Below are 25,316 nucleotides of genomic sequence, written 5' to 3'. Positions count from 1 at the left end.
TAGGAACCAGGGGAGAATAAACTAATACTTATTATATATCTTGTATCTCTGCACTGCTTGTGTTAAATTTCTTCAAAAGGTAAAAAGGGTGGTTATTAAGAGAGGCACAATTTAAGCGTGTGCTAGATATTAAAATAACCTTTATATATACATCTAAGGATATATTCCATTATAAAGAATAAAGTCTGTGGGAGTCATGCATGCAGGTTTTAACAGGAGTGGTTCTGTTTAACTGTGAACCATGAAAGCAATGTTTTATTTTAACAAGTTGTCTTTGAGATTCTTTACTTCTCAGAGGATATAGAATTGTTCTTAACATGGGACATGAGCAATGATCTCAGCTTTTTGATATCACATTGTAGCTTCTTTTTTTCTAGGGCTGAATACTATTAACACTGAAGGAGTGGTTGGTGAGGAGGAGTTGTTTTTGTTGTTAGCTAAGGAAAAATGGAGAGAGAGGAGAATAGTCCATGTTGCTGAAGTCTGTGGGGAAGTCTGTTTTGAAAGGCAGTTGACACTGGGGGGATCCTTCTGGGGATCCTCCCATTAGATAGGAGGATAAAAGGGGACAGGGCAGCATGCAGGTCTGTCTGCTTCTTTCACCCTCTCACCCTTATCCTTGGCTTTAGGAGATCAGAAATCATTCGGATCTGAAGCAGGAGCTGAAGGAAGAACTTGAATTCATCTGGAGGACTCCTCAGCCGTTTGTGTGGACAAACAGCAGGGTCTAACACGGTAAGGGCAGAAAATTCAGGTGAGACGTCCATCTCTACAGCCTTTCCTCTAGGACCAGCTATTTTACCAGCTTTATTTTCTTCCAGCATGCTTTTGAATTGCTTTGCAAAAAATGTCTTTAGTGTACTCACTATGATGTGGAATGGAAATGTGCATTTTTTCCAAAGGGTAGGAGGCACTGCTTGGTTTCACTCTCTTCCCAATCAGGTACTTTAATTTATTTGGTCTTAGAAAACTTCAGTGAATTGTGAAATTATATTTAAGGGAAAAAATAATTTTTATTTTAAAAACACTTTGTTTTTTGTTAATAATGGTTGGACCATAGTGCCTAATGAAGATTTGTAGAGACAGTGTTGGTGTCTTTGTTAGAGATAGAGCAGTTGCAACCCTTTACTTTTAAGTTCACAGCAACTTCCCAGTGACTCCAGAATTATTTGTCAAGCAGTGTCAAAAGGAAAGGCGAAGTCTGACATATTGGATAGTTACACAGTACAAAGACTTAGAAAAGTCTTTTGCAAGGAAATCAGTCTGGTGATTGATAGAGCGTTAAGCATATGTTCTGTGTTTGTACACCTAGAGTGCAATACCTAAAATTTAAAATTAATCTCTTAGATAATCCACAATGGTCTGTAACCCCCAGGGACTGGCTCCTTAAAGTACTTACATTGTACTTGGGCAATTTAATAATTATGAAAATATATACAGTTAGATTTTATTTTATTGATATTAGGTTAAGACATCTTAGCACTGTCTCAGGAACAAATAATCAAAGCATGATTATTGATTTACCACAGTTCTACAAACATCTTTTCTGAAATATTATTCCTCAGTGTAGCTTCTGTTTGCCTTTGGAAGCTACGTAATGAACTCAAACCTATGGTTATGATTTCTTGGGAAAAGGCTGCTGACATGTTGCTTGCAAAACTGGTATTTTATGATATCTTTAATTTATTATCTATTTCCTGGGTAAGGACTGGTTTATGCCATTAGCATCTTCCTTAAAGGTCATGTTCTGGGGTGTTTTTTCTGTCTGACATTTGTCCACATTCAGTGCGTATGGAAAAATGAAGTTTGCAGATGTGACCTATGTTGAGTATGATAATATTTCTGAAATAAATCAAAACTAATTTGCCTAGTAATATTATTGAGGAACTGTTTGAAATGTCAGTGTGCTAGTGAAATTAACAGTTGTTCTTTAATTGAGCATGCTGTTCTGCTGAAGTTACCCTCTTAGCAATTGTCAAAGTATAAAACCTGTTCTGAAAACTGTCTTTGCCATTTATTACTGAGGAGGTTTACACTCATAAAAGTTCCTAGATTGACTGCAGTGTTCAGTTTGAAATATATTTACCTGGTAAATTACCGAGAGCATTTGTATGAAACTTTCTGTCCTGTCCTGTGTACTTGTGCAAAGGATTTGATGAGACCTAGTCATGACAAGATTATTTCAGCCTGGATATTTAAGAGAGGAAATCTTGACTATACTGAAACAAGCGGAAAAAATTCTCAGTGATTTCATTCTTGTCAGTATTTAAACCAAAATGTGAATGATGCATCCATCGATGATACAATGGGTACAGCCACATTGTTCAGGTGTCTTATAGATACCTTTCTGATATGAACTAGATTGATATTACTTACCAATTGTGAGACATAATGTATATATTTTTGCTTAGTTTTACATGGGTTTGTGAAATAAGTAGATAGAACTGTATATGATGATTCTGGGTTTGCACAGGTTAATGGCCGATCGAGTGCTTGTGATTGGCAGTGGAGGCAGAGAGCATGCGCTGGCCTGGAAGTTGGCCCAGTCCCCACATGTAAAACATGTGTTTGTTGCTCCAGGAAATGCAGGAACAGCTGACAATGGAAAAATTTCCAATTCAGGTAAAAAGGGGGAAAAAATAGAATATTGTGCCAAGTAATCAGTAATATTTGTGTTGGAACTGAAACAAAACTGGCCACATTTGTGTTGGGTTGGTAGGAGATAACAATTATTCGTTTATTTTACTGGTACCGCAAATTATTTAAGGCATAATGTATTTTTTTCTGTATGTTTTGTTTCTGAATTTTAGAATTGCCTAGGAGAACATCATACTCCATCTATTTTTAGCCTAGCTTCTTAAGATAGTGAGGCTTATGTGAGACTGTGCATTTCTACACCTCATCTCTTTCCTCCCACTTTTTTGCTTGATTTCACTCACCAACTTCAGCAAAAAGGAACGGAGGAATAGAAGGCTCAAAGTTATTAACTTCTGTGTGGAAGCTTCTCTAGTGCCTGCCCAGGCTGCTAAGCTACATCATGCACTGCCATTGAGTAAATCTTTGCTCAGATATTGAAATTGACTTTCGTTATGAACTCTAGTTTTATTTTTTAAAGTTTTTATTCTGTTGTGATAAGCAGCTTTTAAAAGTTTATATTGATTACGTATAGCAAATAAAATACATTTAATAAGATAGCAGATGTGTACTAAAAACAGTAGTGCAAACTGGAAATGTGCACTCGTCCTTCTGGAGTCTGTTATTATTATATTGTTTTGCTTTGCCCTTCATGGGCTATTTAATTATTTTAATCATACTTCATAGGGAGATGGAACAATGACATTCTCACTTCCCATCTCTTATTTAGGCTTTACAGTGGTAACTTAATCAAATTTCCTTTTTCTTTTCAGCTGTATTAGTGAGCAATCACACTATTGTTACCCAGTTCTGCAAAGATCATAACATTGGACTTGTGTTAGTTGGACAAGAAGCTCTTTTGGCAGCTGGTAAGGCTGAAATAAATTAACATGACAGTAAAAATCAGCACCTTGAATTCTGCTTTAAATTAGCCTCTTTTGGATCTTAGGACATACTGACTTAATTAAACTGAAGAGCAAGAAAATTTGGATTATCTTTTAAATGTAAACTACAGTCACTTAAAACATTTGGCTTCGTAGCTGTCTGCAGCTTTTTGTGTGTTAGAAATCAGCATGGGAAATCATGCAGCATCAAGAATCAGTAATGTTTACAAGTACTCTTGTGTCTCCTGCTCTGCTTTCCTTTATCTCAAGCATATAACTCTTTATAAAGAGTTTTCTTGCAATAGTCCTAACGTTGCTGCGGTATGCAGCAAGAGTGCCCAGACCATCATGAGCATTTATTGTAAGGTTCAGTAAGATCTCCATGTCTTAAATAGTGAACAGAAGTACCAGACAGTCCTAACAGCAGTCATGGGGTGGTAACTGTAACAGTGCTTAGTAATCTATAGAGCTAAAGACCCCTGAAAACTAAATTATTAAACAGGTCATTGGATATGCAGAACCTTATTTTAAGGATGAATTAGCTGTTTGAGACAAGCAAAAGTGTAACAGACAGCCAGAATGGTTACATGGTTTTCCTTTTGTCAAAATGACTTGATATTTCCAAAGAGATTACTTGGTTCTTTTGCTGTTTTTAATAATTAGGGATTGTTGATGACTTGAGAGCAGCAGGAGTTAGGTGTTTTGGACCATCTGCAAAAGCAGCCCAGCTGGCATCCAACACCAGTTTTGCCAAAGCATTTCTGGATCGACATGGGATCCCAACAGCAAGATGGAAAGCCTTCACCAATCCCCAGGAAGCTTGTAGGTTTATTATCAGGTAAATATTTTGACACTGGAAACTCCTCTGTCAAGTTATCTGTGCATCTGGCCTTCACCCATGGTAGTAACCTAGAACTAGGTAAATTTTCAACTGTTCTTCTCGAGTAGCTACTGAATGAATTAGTTTTGTAATTAGAGACAGATGGTGAAAGCACAGGGAACTTAAAACAGGTTGATTTTTCTGTTCACAGATCACAGCTCTTCTTCCCTTTGATCAGCTTCTTCGGAATGCTAGTTAACCATTTAAAAGATAAAAAAAAATGTGGCAGAGAAAAATATTTCAATAAATCTTTCTGTAAGGGGAAGAATAATTTCTACACAGAGAGATCCCAGGAAAATGCTATCTGTGGAGTGATTTGGGAGGGACTGGTCAAATGCTCATAACTTAAGGAGAATACTCTTATTTCTACAAGGCTGGACAGTGTCTCTTTTACATGGAGAGAGAAGTGTAACTGCATATCTCTGCAATTGAGTGGTAATGCCACTGAAGTCATTGAGGATCCTTTGGGAGAGTAACTTACCGCTGTGGCTATTTTGGTCCAGTCTCACAGCAGCTGCTGTGTTCAGCTGTACTGGCCTGTGGCTGTCTTGGTTTCACAGACTTCTTGTCTTTGCTGTCACATGCTACATGTGGTATAATTTAGTGTAACTTTTTTTTTTTTAATATAAAAACAACCTTTTCACTAACTTTGCTCTGTAACAGCATTTAGTCTGTATTACTGACTGCCATGTAGAGAAACAGGCCAACGACTCGTATGTCTGTAAGCATACATAAGGCTCAAGTCAGCACAGTGAGATGTTGAGAAAGGGAGCTTTGTGTGAGCCTGCTTTGGCTGCTTATATAAATCTAGGGTTGAGATTTATCCTAATATAAATTATAATGTGGAAAAGAGGAATGAGATGTTGTTTCAGAAAACAGGCTTGTAGTGTGTAGAATCAGCTCTTCAAAAGGGACATTTTATTTGGCTGTCCACAAGCCGGAGAGAGGTGGGTGGATAAATTGTAGTTAAAATATGTTAATGCTATGCTGTTTTGTTCTTTTTTTTTTTTCCCTTAGATTTAGTTTATGTTTAAGAGTAAGTGGAGCAATTCTGGGGATACAGTCTTAATACACTAGTTCTAACGTATCCTTTACGTGCAAGACCTAACTCACCCTTAACCTTACAATCCTAAAGAGACTTCCATAGTGGTTTATAGGATTGTGTACTGTGATCTGGTGTTATGAAACTATAAATTATCAGTGAGTTAATCTTTCCAAACTTATGACAGGTTTACAATGGTAACCCAATTCAGGGAAAAGAGGAAGAAGTGGCAAGATGTTAAAGTTCAGTGACTTGTCCAAGGACATACATTGACTTGGTGTCAGAACCAACAGCATAATTAGTGCATTTCTGGTTCACAGTCCTCTACTGAAGGCTATAAGAGCCCATGCACCTCCATGACAGATTGGGCTAGCAGGGAATGTATTTTTCTGAAGTGTTATTCTTCAGCCATTCAGAAAAAAGGGAAGAATATGGGAGGCATTCAGCTTAAAAATTATAATTTCACTGGATGCAGTAGGGATGCCTGAATCTCACTTTTGCTTTTGTTTAAAGCACAGACTTTCCTGCACGAGTTGTACGGGCGAGGGGCCCTGCTGATAGGAAAGAAGTGACTATTGCAGCCAGCAAAGAGGAAGCCTGCAGAGCTGTCCAAGAGATTATGCAGGTGGATAAATCTCTAATTAATCATTGGGAGTCTGGAATCCAGTTCTTGATGTTCTGTAGCCTGTGAGTTTGTAATTTTGGTCACAGGAAGCAAGTATTTTCAGGAGAAACTTGCCCATTTGACTAAGGAATTTCTCTGGGTATTATCCTCAAAATCCTCATGTTGGCCCCAGACCGTAGGCAGTGAGTGGGGCTTTGTGGAGTTTGTGACTGAACTCTCGTTCCAGCTCTGAGTCCTGCTGCCCTGCCCCTCCAACTTTCTCATTTTTCATTGGCTCCCAGAGTTTGATAAGGTGTGTTCCAATGTCTCTTTGTTATCTCCAAATGAGATTCTGTTGGCTTTGCTCAATGTACCAGGATTAAAGCAAGCCAGTACTTTTCATATACATTGTTTTTTTCTGTTAAAAGAAAATAAAGAGAGAATTTAGCCAGTAGATACCATGTTTGCTAACTGGAGAATTATTTTTTTTTGTACAGGACAGAATGTTTGGAGAGATGGTTGTTATTGAAGAACTACTTCAAGGGGAAGAACTTTCTGTATGTGGTCGATGATGTGGTTTTGTGCTTTTGTTCCTTAGCATCATTGCTGTGCTCTATGCATAAACACACAAGTTTATTGTTTTATTTGCACTTACGTAAGTGAATATGCAATCTAAGCAATTTGATGTCATACTCATCCATGTATGTTGTCAGTAGAATTTTCTTCTACATTAGCCATAAGATAGCAATTATGGTGATCTTTTTAGGTGGAAAACTATATTTTTTCCTAAAGTGACCTAAAACATGTTTGTATGGGCTTTGTCTTGGTAATTCTTGTTAAGTCAATAATTTTGTGCTGATATTTAGTGCTCATTTTAGCACTTTTCTTACCATGGATTACTACTCAGCGGCAGGATAAGACTTAAACGTGCGTATCGTATGTCACATGAAAACTGAAAACGAGTTCTTTGTGCAAGGTTTGTCATGCACTGAGAATACCTCACACTCATTCGGGCCCCACATCTGCAAACACACGTTTAACTTGAGACATATGAATAATTCTGTCAAGTCAGGGAAGACTATTCACATGCCTCAAGGGAAGTTTGTGTCCACGTGACTGATAGGCCAAGACCTGATTCATCAGAAAGGAATTGTTATGAGGGCCACCATTTCCCTTGATGAGAGAGAGAGCTCAATGAATCCTTCAGGTCTGTGAGCTTGCAGCAGAGTAAGTGAATCCTATTGCTTTCTAGCTTTGGTTCCTAAATTTTCCTGGCAGAACTGAGGCTCAGCCTATGACCAGCAGTGTTAGCTTCCCTTTTGACAGGACTTTGTCACTATTTCTGTGTTATGTGTGTCTCTTAACAGTGCTTGTGCTTCACGGATGGCGTCACTGTTGCCTCAATGCCCCCAGCCCAGGCCCACAAACGATTATTGGATGGCGACCAGGGTCCAAACACTGGAGGGATGGGAGCCTATTGCCCAGTTCCTCAGGTATTGCAGTCCCCCTCCTCAGCCTGCAATAAGGCTGATCACATCTGTGGTTAACTTATCACCTTTAGGGCCCAATCTTCTGTCACATAGGCCAGATTTCTTCTGGAGCTGATTGGTAGTTTGCTTGTGTAAGTACAACACGAGGCTCAAACTTTAGTAGTTGTTCTTTAGGATTTAATGAGACAGTGTTCTGATGAATAGTTTCTCTCTTATCTTTTTAATTGTTTCTGAAGTTGGTGTTTACTTTTTCCTTTTTTCTAAACTTGTTTACCTTTTCCTTTATTCCTAAACTTGGTGTTTCTCTGCTTCTATTAGCATCACTTGAAATGTCCCTACAAAATTCCCCTGCATGCTTGGAGTCTCTGTGTCTTGAACATAACCTTGGATTTATTGTTACTGGTTCTTAAAGCTGACAGCGTTGTTCTAAATCTGCTGCTCAAGTACATTATTAATGTGTTTTTCTGTAAGTACAGGAACAATCTTCCTGTGTCCAGCCCAGGTTGGCCAGTGTTTCAAACCTCTGTAAAGTTTGCCCTCTAAAGAACTAAATAAAAGCTCTTGGGAGACAGGGCATTGGTGTATCTGTCCTTCAGGCAGCAGCACCCAGATGGAAGGAGCACACTGATTGGGGGTGGGAGAGCAGAAAACGTGGCTGAGGTGTTTACTTACCCCAGTCCTTCCAGGTCCTATGAGCTAGTCCAGCAAATGTCATCACTGTCTCAATCAGTTTGATGTTGACTGTCAGGTTCCAGAAGTTCTCCTAGAGAAAATCAATGATGCTATCCTTCAGCATGTTGTTGATAGTATGAGACAAGAAGGAACAGCATATGTAGGTAAGTAAGCATCCAACTGAAAAACAAGGTAAAGTCGTATCAAGATTAGTTTTGTTGTTAGGGATTGCTTTTGAATTACAGATATTATTTATTAAAAAAGAAAAAGTTAATTTTTCATGCAGTATTAAGCCTCACTGGTTTGTTGTTCAGCTCTTCCTTTGGAGAGAAGAACTTTCATCTTTTCTTCATAAAATGTACTGTATTTTTTTTTTAATCTAAACAGCTACAGACAGACTCTCTGTAGTTCCATATATAATATATACTTAAGTTCAATTGTATTGTTCACTCCCACATACAACAATAAGGTCATTGTCTTAAGGCTGTTTTGAAAAAGGAAGGTGATGCTCACAGCTGTCACTTAGTGCCAATGGCTGCTCTTGGTACTGAAGACCACCAAGACCACATACATGTAAAAAGTTAGGTTCCAGTCTGTGATGTATTCTCTGCTATTTGGTAACTTTTTTACAGTGCCCAGATGCACAGTAAGAATGTAGTGGGTGTGGAGCATTTTCAGGATGATGCTGGATGACCTGATGCTTTGTGGGGTTTAAATTTTCACACTTGTTATTCTCTTGGGATTGTTTTTCTGATTATACAACAAAAGGCCCACTTTAGATCACCACCTGCAGGTATGTGTGTTGAGTAGAAATCCCAGCATGTTGTTTGTTCTTGTTTGTTAGTAGCAGTAGTGAATTTTGTTTTGTTATTTTTGCCTGAAATACAGTGTTATACATCTATATTTATGCATAACAATAGTACAAGAAATGGCAAAAAACTTGCAATGTCTGTGTAATGACTGGAGTTTTATGGGAACTGTTTTTTTTCAACCTGTCAGTTCCTTCTGATCTCTGAACACCTGCAATTAGAGGGCTGTAGCAGAAGGCAGAACTCGACTTTCTGATGCAGAGAGGTTGCTTTCTGTTGTATTTGGTCTGAGATGTGATGCAATCTTCCTCATGTTGTTGCTAGCCACTTTCTTGGTTATCGTGGAATTATTATGACTTGTGTATAACTGCTTGCAGAATCCCTGCTCCTAATTCCTTACAGGTTGCAAAAACGCATCCCACATTGCAAAATACTGTGTTACATTTAAAGGAGTTACTGAAAAGAAAACATTTACATTCGTTTGCTTGGCTGTGTTCTTTCTGTTCAGGTGTGCTGCAAACAGGTTTAATGCTTACCAAAGATGGTGTGAAAATTTTAAACTTTAAATGTCAGTTTGGTGACCCTCAGTGCCAGGTGAGTGAAAGATATTGGAAACTTAAGTATGTTTTATTCTTTTACCTCTGACTGTTATCTTTAGGGAAATGTACATGATATAATTGGGTTTATGTCTTCCTTCCCCTGAACATGCAGATCTGAATGAGAATGTCTTAGACAACGTATGAAGTAACTTAAAATTTTAGCTTGTCAGCTTCTGTGAATTGTTAGTTAAAGAATTTAAGTTAAAGAGCTGTTCCTCAGATTTTATTTTTCTGGATAGAAGCAGAATGAGGGGAGCTCAAATTTGTGTTCCTTCTGCGTAATCTCACATCTCATGTTTGTAAATTTATGACTGTTGCAAAAAGATGCTGGAAATTAATGCTCATCTATAGTTTCCAAATCTACTGATATAGGAAAAATGCAGTCTTTTCAGTTTGGCAGGTACAGATTTTACTCTATTCATTGAATTTTCCCTAAGTTGCATTTCAACAAGTCAGCAAAATAAAAATTAACTTCTGTCACTATGAAATTTTTCTGCAGGTAATTCTTCCACTGCTTAAAAATGATTTTTATGAAGTGATTCAAGCAACAATTGATGGCAAACTCTGCAGCTTCATGCCAGCCTGGTCAGAAAACAGTACAGCTGTATGTGTGGTCATGGCAAGTCCAGGGTACCCAGGAGACTATGACAAAGGCATGGAGGTAACAGGTAACTGCAGTAGGTTGTTTACTATTTAATTTCAGCGTCGTACTTCAGTAGATTTGCATGTACCTCTTCTCCCACAGATCTGTACAGCTTTCCTCCATCCCACCCCTCACACTGTCAGAGTCTGCCTTCATCTGTCACTCCTTGTCCTTGTGGAAGGGATAGCTGTTCAGTACCATCTCTTAACTGCAGTGTATGCCTGTCCAAGGTAGCACGGGGTCTAAAAGGTTTAAATTACATCATTCTGTAGAGCTCTGTCTGTAGCTGGCTGCTGAGATAAGAAGGTGATGGGGCATTATGTCCTCCTGAACAACTGTGCTGCATCCATGTGGAGCATTTCCACAAACTGCTGGAAATACAGATCACAGTGTTGCCAGCACATGACTGCTGCTTCCTAGCTTTGCTCTCTTGCCGGGAGGTCACGTTAGCTAGTGCCTGACCAGGTGATAAGGGTGAGACTTGAGGACCTGTGGCCTTTAAAATAGGAGCAGTGCATGACTCCACCATCAGCTTGGTGCCTTCCCTTATGCCAGCTGGGGTCATTGCTGAGTAGTATTAACAAAGACCTCTTCTTCATAGGGCTTGAAGGGTTTTTGAGAAGGTGGGCGTGTGGACTTTAGATCAATATTGATTTTCTGTGTTAAAATTCTTGTGGTTTAATATCTCATTAAGATTTAAAAAAATGTTTAAAAACAGAGGGAACTATTGCAGAAGTATTTCCTTCCCCCTCAGCTGCTGCTTTGCCAGTCCAACACTATGCCTTGTATAAAGCAACCTAGACAACTGATCTTGTATCAAGGCCACCTTATTTTTGTTGGAACTCCAGTTACCCTACATTACCCGGGGAGAAAGTCATGTTTTATTGCCTTTTCCCTTGTCAAGATTTCTGCTGTCATGTTCTCCTCACCCACCCTCCTCTTCCAGTTCACTCACTGTATTTATTTTGGTTTGTCTGTGATATTCTGGGAAACTGCTTTTCTGTAACTATAAAAATCCAAACCACATAACTGAATGAATCCTTCTGCTAGTGAGCTGCCTTTCACTAGTCAGACTCAGGAATTTAACTTTTTTCAAGCTGATATTCATACCCTTAGGAGTGAGATGGTGTGACCTTCCCTGCTTTTTAGTCACAAAAAAGGACAGTCAAAACAGTGAAATTCAATCCATTATTTTATTATTATACTCCAGCCTCTGGAGTTGTGGGGGTTTTATTAGCTTTTTCTTATTTTTCACATTGTTTCCCACATTTTAATGGCTTAACAAACATTTTATTCTGGAGTATTCCTCAAATATGATGGGAAGGAGTTAGGTTTCCATTACAGCAAGGCCAGCTAGGGCTCAGCTTTGACCTTGTGAAGGCAGTGCTGTGGCAATGTAACACACTGTACCTTCAGCAAGTATAAGGTCGGTTTTACTCATTTATAAAATCTATCTAGCTGATAGATTTTAGCTGACAGCAAGGGGAAAACTCTGTTTTGTTTTGCTTTTTCCAGGTGATGGCAGCAGTTCCTCCTCTTCCCTTATCCTCTCCTCAAAATACGAATCTAAAAACACCCTGAACAATTTTCCTTTCCTATAACAGAAAAATACATGTAGATAAATGAAAAGAATAGAATATGTATTTTGTTTTAGCTGTTGGACAGCCACCTGCAAGCATTGATTCCAGGTGTAGTAGGGAACTGTGTGGAGTGTGCAGAGCAGAATAGCTAGGGGAGTGCCAAGGTAACTTTAATAGTTTAATATCAGGGAGAGGGGAGAATCCAGGCAGTAAACTGCTATGAATTCTGATTTCATACAGGAAAGCCCTGCACAAATTGTTCACAATTACAGTATACAGCACAGGGTAGCTACATGTCCTGTTGTCACTCCTGGATCCCTTCTTTCTGTTCCTGTGTGATTTGTGTCCTTACTGGACATCTCAGGAGGGAGTCTTAGGGCCAGTGCAGTGGGATACCCTTCACTGGTAACGCTGTTTCTCAGAAGAAAGGTAAGGGGGGAACCTTTGTTGTTGTTATGCCTTGACTGAAGAAAGGGCTTCAATCTGCACTGCTTTGCCAGCATAGCCTGTGATTTAAAATACTCTGAGAGTTCCTTTTGCTTTTGTAGGGCTGCTGCAAGCCAAAGAGTTAGGGCTGCAGGTGTTCCATGCTGGCACAACGCTGAAGGATGGCAGAGTGGTGACAAGTGGTGGCAGAGTCCTCTCCATTACTGCTGTTAAGGAGGACCTGATGAAAGCACTGGGAGAAGCCAACAGGGGTGTAGCTGCCATACGTTTCAAGGGTGCCACTTACAGGAAGGACATTGGCCATCGGGGTATACGGCTTCTCAAACAGTCTCTGTATGTAAGCAAAGGCACTAGCAGAAATAGATGCTAGTCCAAAGTTTTATATCTATTGTTCCCATTTGTGTGATGAATGATGATCTATGCAGAAAATGTCACTGCTGCTGCTAGCACGTCCCTTACTGTCCGCAGGGGCCTAATGTACAAAGAGAGATGTGTGGAAGCTGCAAGCAGTTATGTTTTGTTTCATCAGCTGGAAACAGCAATTGTAAGTGGAAGCAGATCAGGTAAGACTGGGAAGAATCTTTGAATTTCCTTAGTATATTGAATGCAACAGAACTTTTCGTTTTTTCCCCCAACAGGTAAGCAATGCATTCTTGGCATTAAAGTTGAGCTTGAGAAGCTGGGCTGGGGTCTCCAATGAGAAACTAAACTCTCATTTCTTTCTCATCACTCCTCTTTTGCTTAATTAAAACATAGTTGGCTTAACGTGGGGATGATTGGACTTTTTGAAGATTAGTCTTGTGAACAGAATAGCTCCTGGATTGATGGAATAGTTTTGTACATCACTGGACAGAAGTGATCCTACTAGCTGTATATATGAGTACAACATATATCCAAACAGTTATTAGAGTGCGGCTAACGATCACTGGACTTGTTATTTGCTCTTCAAGCCATCTTCTTTTCTCTTAGCAGTGATCTACTGAGGAAAATTTCTTGTTGATTTTTTTGCCATTAGAAAAACGTAGCTATATAAAGAAAAAAGGCAAGCTATTAACAGTTTGGTAAAACATTTAACCTTTGCTATACACAATCCATAGATCACAAATATAGAATAATAAAGATCTATTACAACACCATGAAATATGTGACTTTGGGGTTCATGTTTCATAAAGCTGTGCATGTTTCTGTCAGTGGACATAGTGCTGTCTTGTCCAAAAAATCATAATTTGCAGTACTTGCCTTGATGAGTGTTTTGGGTCTTTTTGTTTCCCTTAAAAATGATCCTTGACATATTTGTACTTGGCAGGCAGTCACTCAGAAGTAGGAAGCTTTGCTGGTTTCTTTGACTTGAAAGCATCTGGTTATGATGATCCTGTCTTGGTATCTCAAACTAAAGGCCTTGGACCTAAACTGCAGGTAACTTGTAACTTGTAGCAAAGCTCATGTTATCTCCCAAGACTATTTTAAATGCCACAGCCAACTGCATCATCTGCACCCTTCTGAGCATTGTAAGTGTATCTCAAGTCCACTGCAATGGTAGCTTGGACTTTGTAGATGATCATTTGAGCAAGGCCTGTGCATATGTTATTGAGAATGTAGAGGCTCAGGATATTTTGTGATAATACAACAAAACATTTAACTAAGTACTTGAGGAGCTAAGAACCAGAATTTCTGCTATAAAATAGAGGGTCCATTGGCTTTGAGAAAGATTACTGCAGAGGAGTTGTGATAGTTTCACTGGACTAGCGCTTGGCTAGCAGCCAACGCAGCCGTTCACCCACTTCCCCCCCCTTCCCCTCACCCCCAGGGGATAGGGGAGAGGGTGGGTGCAAGGAGTAGGAGGCTTGTAGATTGAGATAAAAACAGTTTAATAATAGAAATAAAAGAAAACTTTAAAAAACCCCTAAACAACTAATATTAAAATAGTAGTGATAATGATAGCAGTAATAAGATATGCAAATGAGTGGTAACCCAGTGCAACTGCTTACCACCCACTGATAAGCCCGGCCCGTTCCTGGATAAGGATCCCGGGGCAACAATCTTGAATCCTGGAAGAATGAGAGCCCGAGAGGGAACCCCTGCAAATCCACCCCCCTCTTTCCAGTCAGCCCCGGATAATACACTAAACATGACGGGATATGATCTGGAATATTTCACTGGCACATCCAAATGCCAGCTTTGGGTTTTCTATTCACTGTGCTTCTCCCTCCCAGTCCTGATGCAGCTGTGAACAGCCAAACATGGTGGCCTTGAGCTCCAGCAGCAACTAATAACATTAGTGCTTTTATCAATGATGTTCTCATAGCAAGTCTGAACTGAAACCAAAACACGGCTCTTCTAACTGCTGAGAAGAAAATTAACTCTATCCTAGCCAAACCAGGACAGGAGTAGAGGGGAGTGTTGGAATGATAACTGTCAGACTTAGCTCAGTAAATTGTATGCAGAGAGGTAGCACGATTAATTTTGTCAGGGCACTGGGGAAAGGAAGGATGGAGGAAATAAACATTAAACGGGAAGAGAAGCCAATAGATAAAGAATGTTAATTACACAAGACCACATAGGATAAATTGAGCCAGGAATACATGTATATATATGTTGAATCAGAAGGCAGCTTTCAGCCATCAGAGGAGTTGGAGGTCTGAAGATGCCTTTCACTGATCAAGCACAGCAGCTTAACTTGTTTCACGTTGGTATTTATACCTTTAGTAATGGGATGATATGGTGTGGCTTCCTGCAACAGCAGGAGACCAAACATAATAATCCAGAAGGTCCTTTGCAGTCTTACATCCTTGGACATCTCTGAGCATGATTGATGCTGGCTCTTGTGAGTCTTTGTTCCAACTGCTTGGCAGAGAGACATTCCTAACTGTGTTTACACAGACTGTTCCCAAGACTCTTCCCTGGCCAAAAAAAGTTGGCTAATGCCTATATGAATTGTTACTAGGTCAGTGGGAGGGAGATGTTATAATGCAGCAAAGGACATGGGATGACTCGTTTCCATAGCACTTCTAAATCCACCAGCCAGCAAAAGAAATCAGGCTTGCAATCCAAACTCAAACTTTGTTTAGGTGCTGATCTGTTACCACTTTGAAGCCAGTGAGAGTATTTATCTGAATTTTTCCCTTGCTCATCTTTCTGTACTGAGCTTTTCTGCACTGGTATAACTACACTGACAGAGCTGTGTCAGTAAAAGATAGTTACCTTGAAAAATTATCCATACATATGCAATCTTTGTCCTGTTTCAGACCCTGAAGTGGTAACTGACAGAGATGAATTGCACTGTGTGAGCTGGTGATGTGCATCTTCATCAGCAGTTGGCACAAATGGAGCCGCTCTGGCGTATCCCTGACAGTGTATAAACCTCTACTTGTAATAAAGTAGTGTAAATGTTGCCACTTTACCAAAGCCATGATATTTGAATCAGGTTTCGATACTTGTAGGATGCAAACACCTTGATAACATTTAAAAAAAACCCAAAGAACAGCCTTCCTGAGGGAAATATTATTGCTTTGTGAAAAACCTGTCTTCCAAGGGAGCCTACAGACCAGGCCTGTGTTGCTGTCTGTGACATGAGATAGCTGAGATCAAAAGACTCCTTGGGGAGGGCAGGGGTGAAGAATCTCCTTCTCCATGGACTTGGAGAAGAAGAAGAAACCTACTTAATAAATTGATTCAGTTTTGCTGTGTCGCCCAGTGAAATTAGAAAGCAGAAGTAAAGCAGAACACACAGTGATGTTCGAGCAGCCTGATCTTATTTTTGGAAATTGCTAGGAAGTTCTGTAGGTTAATGATTTTCTCTTGATTTAAACTAGATGATGCACAAGGTTATCTTCTGCATGTGTGTTCTATTGTGTTTTTTCTCAGGAAAAAGAAGATTTCTGCTTATTTGATTGATTAGTGTCTGAGTTTTGTGTATTTCTTGTCACCACTGCTTATTCCCACCATGTTTTGCAGATTGCACAAATCTGTAAGAGACACGACACCATAGGTCAGGACCTGGTCGCCATGTGTGTCAATGCCATCCTGGCTCAAGGGGCAGAGCCTCTCTTCTTCCTCAGTTATTTTGCCTGTGGCAAACTTGACGTTGAAGTGACTGAAACAATCAAAGAAGGAATAGCTGAAGCTTGCGGAAATGCAGGATGCGCTTTCCTGGGTATGAACACTCCTCTCCTCTGAGATTTGGAGGTTCTGATGTGGAGACAATTACTAGGGAAATAGACTTTGTAGACAGGGGCAGTATGTGGCATTAGAACTGTTGGTTTCTGTGTGATGGAAAAAACAGTCAAGCATTTGGGCTTAAACTCTTTCTTATCTCTAAAATGGGTCAGCACAGCGGGATGATTTTTGCTATTCATGGATTTGGCTCTTGATTCTTGCTGATTTATCCTTGTACAAAGGAGAGGAAAACTGGATGCCTCACATTCTTGAAGTGTTAATATACTTTCACTCTCTCTCTGATATTCAGTCATAACGGGGAGGTGCCAGGTAAGTAGCATGAAATGGAAAAAAAAATTTCTTCTTTCAGTAACTTCATGAAGCTTTGTTTTGTTGAAGTCTTGAGGTGAGGTAGGAAACTGAGAAGGGTTTTTTAAATATATCTGAATGCGCTGCTTAGGCTTCATGTCTCTGCAGCTATCCAGGGTACATTGCTTATTTTAGGAGATGCTGTAAAGTTAATAATAAAAAATGTTTACAGCTAGTGCTGATTGCTTTCTCTCCCCTCTTAGGCAGGGAGATAGCTGAGGTGGCTGGCATGTATTCTGCTGGAGAGTATGACCTGGCTGGCTTTGTGGTTGGTGCAGTGGAGCGAGGGCAGATGCTTCTGGGGCTGCAGAGAGCTGATGAGGAGGATGTGCTTATTGGACTGGCCTCTTCCGGGATTCATGGCCGTGGCTTTAGCATCATAAGGAAGATTCTCTTAATGTCCTCCTTACACTACTCCTCACCAGCACCTGGCAGTTGTGGTGACACGACTCTAGGTACAACATCTTTCTTCTAAAAACCAAACCTGCAAAGGAATTGTGTTCAGACATTTTCATAACTAGGTACTGCCAAGGGCTGTTTCATTCAGGGTGGGTTAGGGTTAATCAGTCTTTGGGGTAGCTATGTGGGCTTGCATCCACAGTTTTGGAAGACTGGGCTGGCAGTTTTTGCTGCTTCCCAAGGTTGTTTGCCACAGAAAGCACAAGTGAACCTGTTCAGAGAAGCATTTCCACTAAATATCAAATGACCTTTTAAACAAATTGATTGAATTGACACTTTTGTTTGCAGGAGATATATTGCTGACCCCAGCAAAAATGTACAGTCCATCTTTGCTGCCTGTCCTTCGCTCGGGGCATGTGAAGGCTTTTGCCTTCATAGCTGAGGAGGGGTTGCTGGAAGGCATCTCCAGAATCCTGCCAGAACATGTCAATGCTGTCCTAGGTAAATATCGAAGATGGCTGTTTCTGTTTGACAAAATTTATATACACCATGGACTTGACTTTCCAGCTTCAGTTATGACTCAAAGTCAATGCTTTTCCTAAGAGCCTAACAAAACCATTCCTATTTCAAGTAAGCATTAGCTGATGAGCACCATTCTTTCATTGGAGAAAGGAAATTTAAGGAGAGTTTGGAGGTGGCTCATCTCTGTGACAAAAGGGACTTGAGAAGATTGTGTGTTCTGCAAGACACTTCTCCATACTAAACATTTAGTTCAAACAGTAAAGCTTGTTGAGAGAACTAATTTGCATTATTTGCTCCACAGTATGTGTAGACACACACACATTTAATGCAATTTTATGGTAAGTGGTAGTTTCCTCATAACAGATTAATCTTTGACATCTGTAAGTGTTCTGTGTAAGCCAAAATTGTGAAAATTAGTCATAAGTTCAAAATATAAAAACACCCCACATCTGTGAGTCCAAAAACATTGTGGGGATGGGGAGGGGGGAAGGAAGAATCTGTATGTCTGTCTGTGTTTCTCTAGAATGAAATTAGAAAGGAAAGAAATAAACCCAGCTTACTAATGTGGTGTCCAACTTGCTTGCCAGTGTCTGGAACCACAGCCAAGCCCAAGGATTGTCAGTGTTCTAAAGTGAAGTTGAGAGGGCAAGTCTGCACCATCATGCTTTCCAGAGACAGCCTAAGGCCCTGCTGAATGAGTAGGGTCACTATAAAAGCCCATTCATGCTTCCCATCCATGTGTAGACCACTCAGCCCTGTTCCAGTCTGCCCATCAACTCACTTAAGTGTACACTCTTAGACTAATTATTGATTCTTTGAAACAGAAAACCAGGATCTGCCCTTTTTGTAGTCCAAAAGAGCCAGCACCTGCTGATTTGTCCCACAGTTCTTTTATCTGTTATGGAAGAGATGTAAATCATCTGTAGCTTTGATCTTCTGGCTGTTGAGGGATGAATACATTTTAATTTGCCATCATTTCTTACATGTTCTTACTAGAAAGCCTAGAAGAGACTTGGCTTACACAAATTATGAGTAGAAACTTCTAGCTAAGCAGCACCTATAAACCTGACTGGAAGTTGGGTCAGTGTTCTTTTTGGACTATTATTAAAATAGCAAGATTTAGTCTCTATCAGCTCTTGTAATATATCACTGTCATTATATATAATAAAAGACAGGTAGCAAACATTTGTGCTGACCATATACACATTTCAATTGTTTTCAGATGCTCTCAGCTGGAGGATTCCTGAAATCCTTTGCTGGCTTTACAAAGAGGGAAACCTCTCTGAGGAGGAGATGGCTCAGACATTTAATTGTGGGATCGGTGCAGTCTTGGTTGTGCAGAAGGACCTGGCTCAGCATGTTCTCAAGGACATACGGAGACATGAGGAAGCTTGGCTGATTGGGAAGATTGTTTCTCCTTGTTACACAGGTTAGCAGGTGTCCTAATAGGAAGTGAAGACACTCACAAAAATTAAACAGAGTATGGCTTGATTCAAAGTGTAACAGATTCATCTGTCTCACTTCAGAGGGGTTTCCTCTTTAGGATGCACTATTTAATTTTTAAGTTGATACAGGGTAAGTTGCTTTAAAGTGTGATTCTGTGAAGTGCTGAGCATCTCCTGGGAGGTGCCAGTTATCCTCAGTTCTGTAGGCACTGAGGAGACTCCTTATGGAAAAGTTTGTGTAGTTCATATCTTTTTTCTGTCACTTCACTAGGCTGGAGGCTACTTGACACCTCCACATCTAGATTTAAATGCTAAATACAGTGAGAAGTTAATTACTTGTTTTCAGAATGGCAGTACTTGAATAGTGACTTAACTAGGTACCTGCTTGAGACTCAAGTAAATCCCTCTGATGACTGTCTGCAAGGACTCAAACATTATTAAGTTGATTGTATTTTACCACAGTCATATTAATCAACCCACATCCTTTGAACCCCTTTCCCAACTCACATGGATCCTATGTAAAGACTGGGGATAGGCCACAGCTGTGTGCAGTCGTATGTGATGGGAATTCCCAGTCTTCATTCTGGTATGTCCATTGCTTGACATACACCAAGACATGAGCCAAAATCCCTCTGGAAGCCAAACAGCTTGGGTAGCCAAAATGCAACCTCAGCTCTGTCAACATCATCTTTAGTTTAATTTTGCAGCATGAGAGAAAGAGGAAGAGGGGTTTAAAAGATGGGGCTGATCCTTGAAAAGACTGTGCCATACCTAGGCCTTTGGAGACAATTCTGCAGGTGAGTAACACAAAAGAGATCAGCACAACTAACATGAGAGGGTTTGTTCAAGTAATGTATGTTTTGTAGGTCAGTTAATGCTAGCATAAATTAATTGCTGATTGGTTTTTCTCTTAATTGAAACTTATGATTACTAAATTCTGCAAAGTAAGTTTAAGTGGGAAAGTAAAATCTAAGATATTTTACTTTAAATTTTTCCTCACATATTTGGAGGAGATTCTCACATCAAAGTTGAGAATCTTCTTGAAGCTCTGCAGCTGAGCAGCCCCCAGCATCTGCTGACTAGTGCTGTTGTTGAGAGTCAACACCAGCCCAGGAAGAACAAAGTTAAAGTGGCTGTTCTCATCTCCGGAACAGGTGAGCTTTCATTTATCATCGCACAGAGAAATGTCCTTACAAAGGAGAGGCTGAATTCAGCCCTGATACAAGTGCATCCACCTTGCCATTTTTTTTTTTTGGTGGAGTCTATGCAGCCTTCTACAACCAAGGGTGCATTTTGACTGGAAGTCAAGAAGATGTGTTGTACTGCTTAACAAATGAGCTTTATTAGTGCACACATTCTTCAGTCCTCTTCTATTTGTGCAGTTGTTGAAAACAAGATTTTTGTTCGATAAATGGGACTGAGAGACAATTCTTAGTGACACAGATGCTTATCTGTTTCATGAATATTTGCTCTCTTTTTATTTGAGGCACAAACCTTGCTGCGCTCATCAGTTACGCAAAAGAGCCAGGCAGTTGTGCTCAAGTTGTCCTTGTCATCTCCAACAAGTCTGGTGTGGAAGAACTACGAAATGCAGCCCGGGCTGGAATTCCAACCAGGGTAAAGACACGCATTTCCTTTTCTTTTTATCACCAACTCACAGCTACTGAATCTGTAGGTCTTTAGGAAATGCTTGGTAAGCATTCACATCTCACTTTTCTTTAAAACTTTTACATGGATAGGTGGGCATAACACAAAGCTGTCAGAGTTATCAGTAGAGGCAGAGCTGAAAGCTCTGTTTGGACAGTGCTCACTGGAGGCTGTGAGTGTCCTTCCCATCTCTTCAGTAAGTGCTACAGTCCAGAGTTAGGAAGGGACTTAAAATTGCAAGTGCTTTGATGATTTGAGTCTGGGACTGTAGCCCATGCAGCCTCAAGCTTTAACTGAAATCAGTGAAACACACAGAATCAGAGAATCATTTAGGTTGGAAAAGACCCTTAAGATCATTGAGTCCAACCATAAACCTAATGCTCCAAGTCTACCACTAAACTGTGTCTTCAAGCACCACATCTACACGTCTTTTAAATACCTGCAGGGAAGGTGACTCAACCACTTCCCTGGGCAGCCTGTTCCAATGCTTGACAACCCTTTTGGTGAATAAATTTTTCCTGATATCCAATCTAAATCTGCCCTGGCACAACCTGAGGCTGTTTCCTCGTGTCCTATCATTTGTTACTTGAGAGAAGAGACCAACCCCCACCTCTCTACACCCTCCTTTCAGGTAGTTGTTGAGGGCGATAAGGTCTCCCCTCAGCCTCCTTTTCTCCAGGCTGAACAACTCCAGTTCCCTCAGCTGCTCCTCATAAGACTTGTGCTCCAGACCCTTCACCTGCTTCACTGCTCTTCTTTGGACATGCTCCAGCGCTGACAGAAGCAGGTTGTCTCCCTGGCTCATCCCTTCTTAGAAAAATCTTTGTCTCATGTTGTGCTCAGTCACTTTCAGCGGCACCATACCAGTCTCTTCTCCTACCTGTGGTCAGCGTAGTAGCACTGTGTTATGGAACTTTCATCCTTGTGTTTCATAAAACAAACAAAAGAAATAGAAGGAGAGTAATATCATGTCATCATAGTTGTCAAAGTATAGAACATGGATTTTGAAAACATTGAACAACTTCCCCCTAACATATAATGATTTAGAGCAGTTATCTTGTACAGCTCCACACACATGGGACTAAATACTGTTAGAGGGTCTCTATGCATTAAAACATTTTCCACAAGCTTTCTCAACAGCTGAATTGGATTCATGTTACTTTTTTTCTGGCAGTATAAAGGCTCATCTCTGGGAAGAAGAGTTATGTCAAAATTAATTCACATTTTCATAGGCAAGAGCATGACAGTTTTTTTAACCCCTTACTTGAATGTCTTCATGAAGAGAGTCAGGAATCAACACTTACCTTGAGAGCTGGAGCTGAGAGGTGGAGTAGAAATAGAACAAGACTCCTCCCCTTACGCAGAATGGCTGTCCAGTTTGTTCTCTTTTTAGATAAGTTCATGATTTTCAGTAAGCAGCTGCAGACTAACTGGTGGTGATGTTGTCATTGAGTCATTACTATTTTTACTTTAGTCTTTGGCTAGGTGTTCAGGAGTAAGGGGTCAGTATCTTCTGATATGTTCCCCCTTACTTCCCTCTACACCACATCACCCACACGTTTCTCTTTTCATAGTTGGCTTCTCTTTGTGCAGATTTTCTACACATCCCAGAAACTATCCTGTGTGAAACAGCCACTGTTAACTAGCAAGTGATTGGGGTGTTTCCAGGAATGGTTGTATGAATGTGAAAAAATCACAGATATCCTGAATAATATACAGACTTCTGACTTTAAATCCTTGAATGTCCTGGAATGAATCCAGTTTGCTTTCTCTTTGTTGACCAAGTAGCTGCTGTCATTCACACAAAATAATTTCCTTGATATAGCTTTTGATCTGTTTTAATGTTTTAGGTGATTGATCATAAGTTATACGGGAGTCGCTCTGAGTTTGACAACACGATTGACCAAGTTCTTGAAGAATTCGCTGTTGAACTAATATGTCTTTCAGGATTTATGAGAATTTTGTCCAGTCCTTTTCTCAGAAAATGGAAAGGTAAGAAGTTGTAACTGTAAAAGAGAAGTTTAAACATGTGTGCTTGGTCTCACCAGAATTACACAGTCGTAGTTCTTCGTCTTTTGGTTAAACCTCCCACAGCCTTGCTGACACTGAGGATTTAATGTCAGCCAGTGGGGCTGCCCTGTGCTTCCATTCATTCCAGCCAGTGGGACTGTGCAGGGATTCTGACTGAGCATTGGCAGAGAAACGCCTTGTGCTGGCATCCTGAGTAACTGAGGGGCAAAATCAGGGTTGTGGAGTTGGTCTCTCTGCCTTCCTGCTGGGAAGGAGAAATGCCTGCAGAGCCGGCAGGAGTTGTGTCTGCAGTGGAGGACAGACAGGTAGCACAACTGTGTCATTTCTCAAGGAGCTGTGCTGGGGAGTTGTGCTGAACTTACTCCTTGCAGCAGTTACTCAGAAATAAAAGGGAGGGAGGCTGATTTCTCAATGCTTCTCCCTCCTGTGCTGCCCTGAGGGCTGCACAGCATAGCAGTACTCTGTCATGCGTGCTGCAAACACAGCCACTGCAGAGCCCTGAGTGAGCAGAGCTCTGCTGTGGGGCAGAGCTTGCTTTAGATGTGCTCCAGGACAGCAGAGAGGGGAAAAGCACACTCCTCTTTCCTCTTGGCACCAAGGGCCAGCTCCTGAGGCCTGTCTCAGAAGTTGCTCACTTACTGTACAGATTGCACTGGAATAGGGTCCTTTGGGAATGATATTTCCTATAAAAACCACTTCCATCTGTGCAGTGGCTCTGCATGAGGCTGCGGTGTGAAGTCCACTCCCAGACCTCTCATCTGCAGCATGAGGGCTGGTCACCTGGGAGGGGAGAGACTTACAACTCCGTCTGTCCATCCACAGACACAAAAGCAAATGGCCTTAACTGAAACATGCTTGCCTGGCTACTGCCAAAGCCTGCACCCCCTCACCTGTGTTCCTGGAAGAGCAGTATTTCCTCAGAGCAGAGAACGCCTCCTCACATTTCCTTAGAGATAGTAGCACCATACATATCTCTTGCTTTTTAACCTGAAGCTGAACACGCCATGTTACATTCAGGCTGCAGTTGAGACCATTTAAACTCCTGAGTGGTGCTCAGTGTTGTTGTTTTGAACTGATGATCACATCTCACTTTTACTTTTAAAGGAAATTTAGTTCAAATTTTTTTAAATTTTTTTTTTCTCACACTGATGCCTAGGAAAAATTTTGAATGCTTCCCCTTCACTTTTCCCACCAATCAAGGATGGAAACACCCATCAGCAAACCCTGCAAAGTGGATTCAAAGTCACAGGCTGCACCGTGCATTTTGTCCTGGTAAGTGTCCTAATATAGAGTAATTTATGAAAAAGAATTTGCTTTTTTCTTTTCTTTCTGAAGGCAGAAACAGGAAGAGGTAACAGGAATGTGTGGAGATCTTGGGATTGTTACCAGTAAAAACAGGAAGGTGTGGGGGTTACATTGCATTTGTGGTTTATTGAGGTCCTGTCTTCTTCCTTCATATTATGTTTTTTATTTCTCCTACCCTCAGCAAACTGCCCTCAAATCTTCTAGCCTGTGTCTGTCTCCCCGCTGTACCCTCTAATGAGTGTAGGTACCCCAGTGGAGGTTGTAAGCCTCTCCAGATGTACTGTCAGCCTCCTGCACACAACTACAGATGGGCTCGATGAGATCCCTCATGAGACTTTCTCTGCCCCATTCCCATTGTCCATAACCTTGCTGAGAGTGTTACCCAGCCTCTTCTGAAAGGCTGCCAATATCCCCATTCTAGGAGGAGTCTAGCCCAAAAGCAGTGATCCACCAGGAGCCGGTGTCTGTGAAGGCCGACGACACAGAGGAGACACTGTCAGAAAGGGTGAAAGAAGCCGAGTGCCGGGCTTTTCCCATCGCCCTGCAGCTGGTGGCCAGTGGAGCAGTGCAGTTAGGAGCTGATGGTAAAACCTACTGGAAACAAGAGAGCCAAAGTCTTTGTCTTCAAGAAGAGAAGAGAGACTGCACGTCCTCCCTCCTGGCTCTGGAGCCTCAAGAAGACAGTGTGGTGTAGCCAGGTTAATGAGCAGCTTGGTCTCTGCTGACCTTTCCCTCCTCCTCCCTGCCCGGGATGTGCTGCTCTCTGACTGCAGGCGTATCAGTGTCACAGGTTTCCATTCTGAGCCATGATCCTTTTCCCCGAGCTTGCAGCTTTCCTTGCACTCCTTTTGCAAAACTGGTGGTGGAAGCCAAGCTATGATTTCAGATTTTAAATTTCTTTGTTCTGTTTTTTCATCTGTAAAGGAGATACTGTTACAAATCAAAGAGGGAGCTTAAGCTGTAAAAAATGGTCTAGTGCATCAAAGGGAAATTAATTCTTCTGAGGGATCAGGTTTTGTTGGCTGCATCACATTGCAGAGCACCAAGAGCTTCACAAAGCAACCACAATCAGGAGCCATGCTGCTGCAAGAAGGTGACCAGCTCCTGTTGGATGGAAGAGGCCAGACATGTCAGGGCAGATCAGAAGTGAGGTCCAGCC

General features: G+C 40.9%; 1 protein-coding gene across 1 annotated transcript; it reads left to right on the top strand.

The window, feature by feature from the left end:
• Window positions 1-2,453: 2,453 nt before the first annotated feature.
• Window positions 2,454-24,851, top strand: LOC104531471 (trifunctional purine biosynthetic protein adenosine-3-like). Its single transcript, XM_010176359.2, has 21 exons — window positions 2,454-2,622; window positions 3,408-3,503; window positions 4,182-4,356; window positions 5,954-6,065; window positions 6,542-6,601; window positions 7,412-7,537; window positions 8,283-8,370; window positions 9,524-9,609; window positions 10,114-10,282; window positions 12,386-12,617; window positions 12,753-12,847; window positions 13,591-13,700; window positions 16,239-16,437; window positions 17,012-17,263; window positions 17,556-17,708; window positions 18,952-19,158; window positions 20,185-20,328; window positions 20,661-20,791; window positions 22,672-22,813; window positions 24,009-24,124; window positions 24,579-24,851. The coding sequence occupies exons 1-21, from the start codon at window positions 2,454-2,456 to the stop codon at window positions 24,849-24,851; spliced, it is 3,135 nt and encodes a 1,044-aa protein (XP_010174661.2).
• The last annotated feature ends 465 nt before the right edge of the window (window positions 24,852-25,316 follow it).

This window comes from Antrostomus carolinensis, unplaced genomic scaffold, assembly GCF_000700745.2.
Source record: "Antrostomus carolinensis isolate BGI_N321 unplaced genomic scaffold, ASM70074v2 scaffold25589, whole genome shotgun sequence".
Lineage (NCBI taxonomy): Eukaryota > Metazoa > Chordata > Aves > Caprimulgiformes > Caprimulgidae > Antrostomus > Antrostomus carolinensis.
Note: the sequence above shows the minus strand (reverse complement) of the source record. Positions and strands in the feature narration are given on the sequence as shown.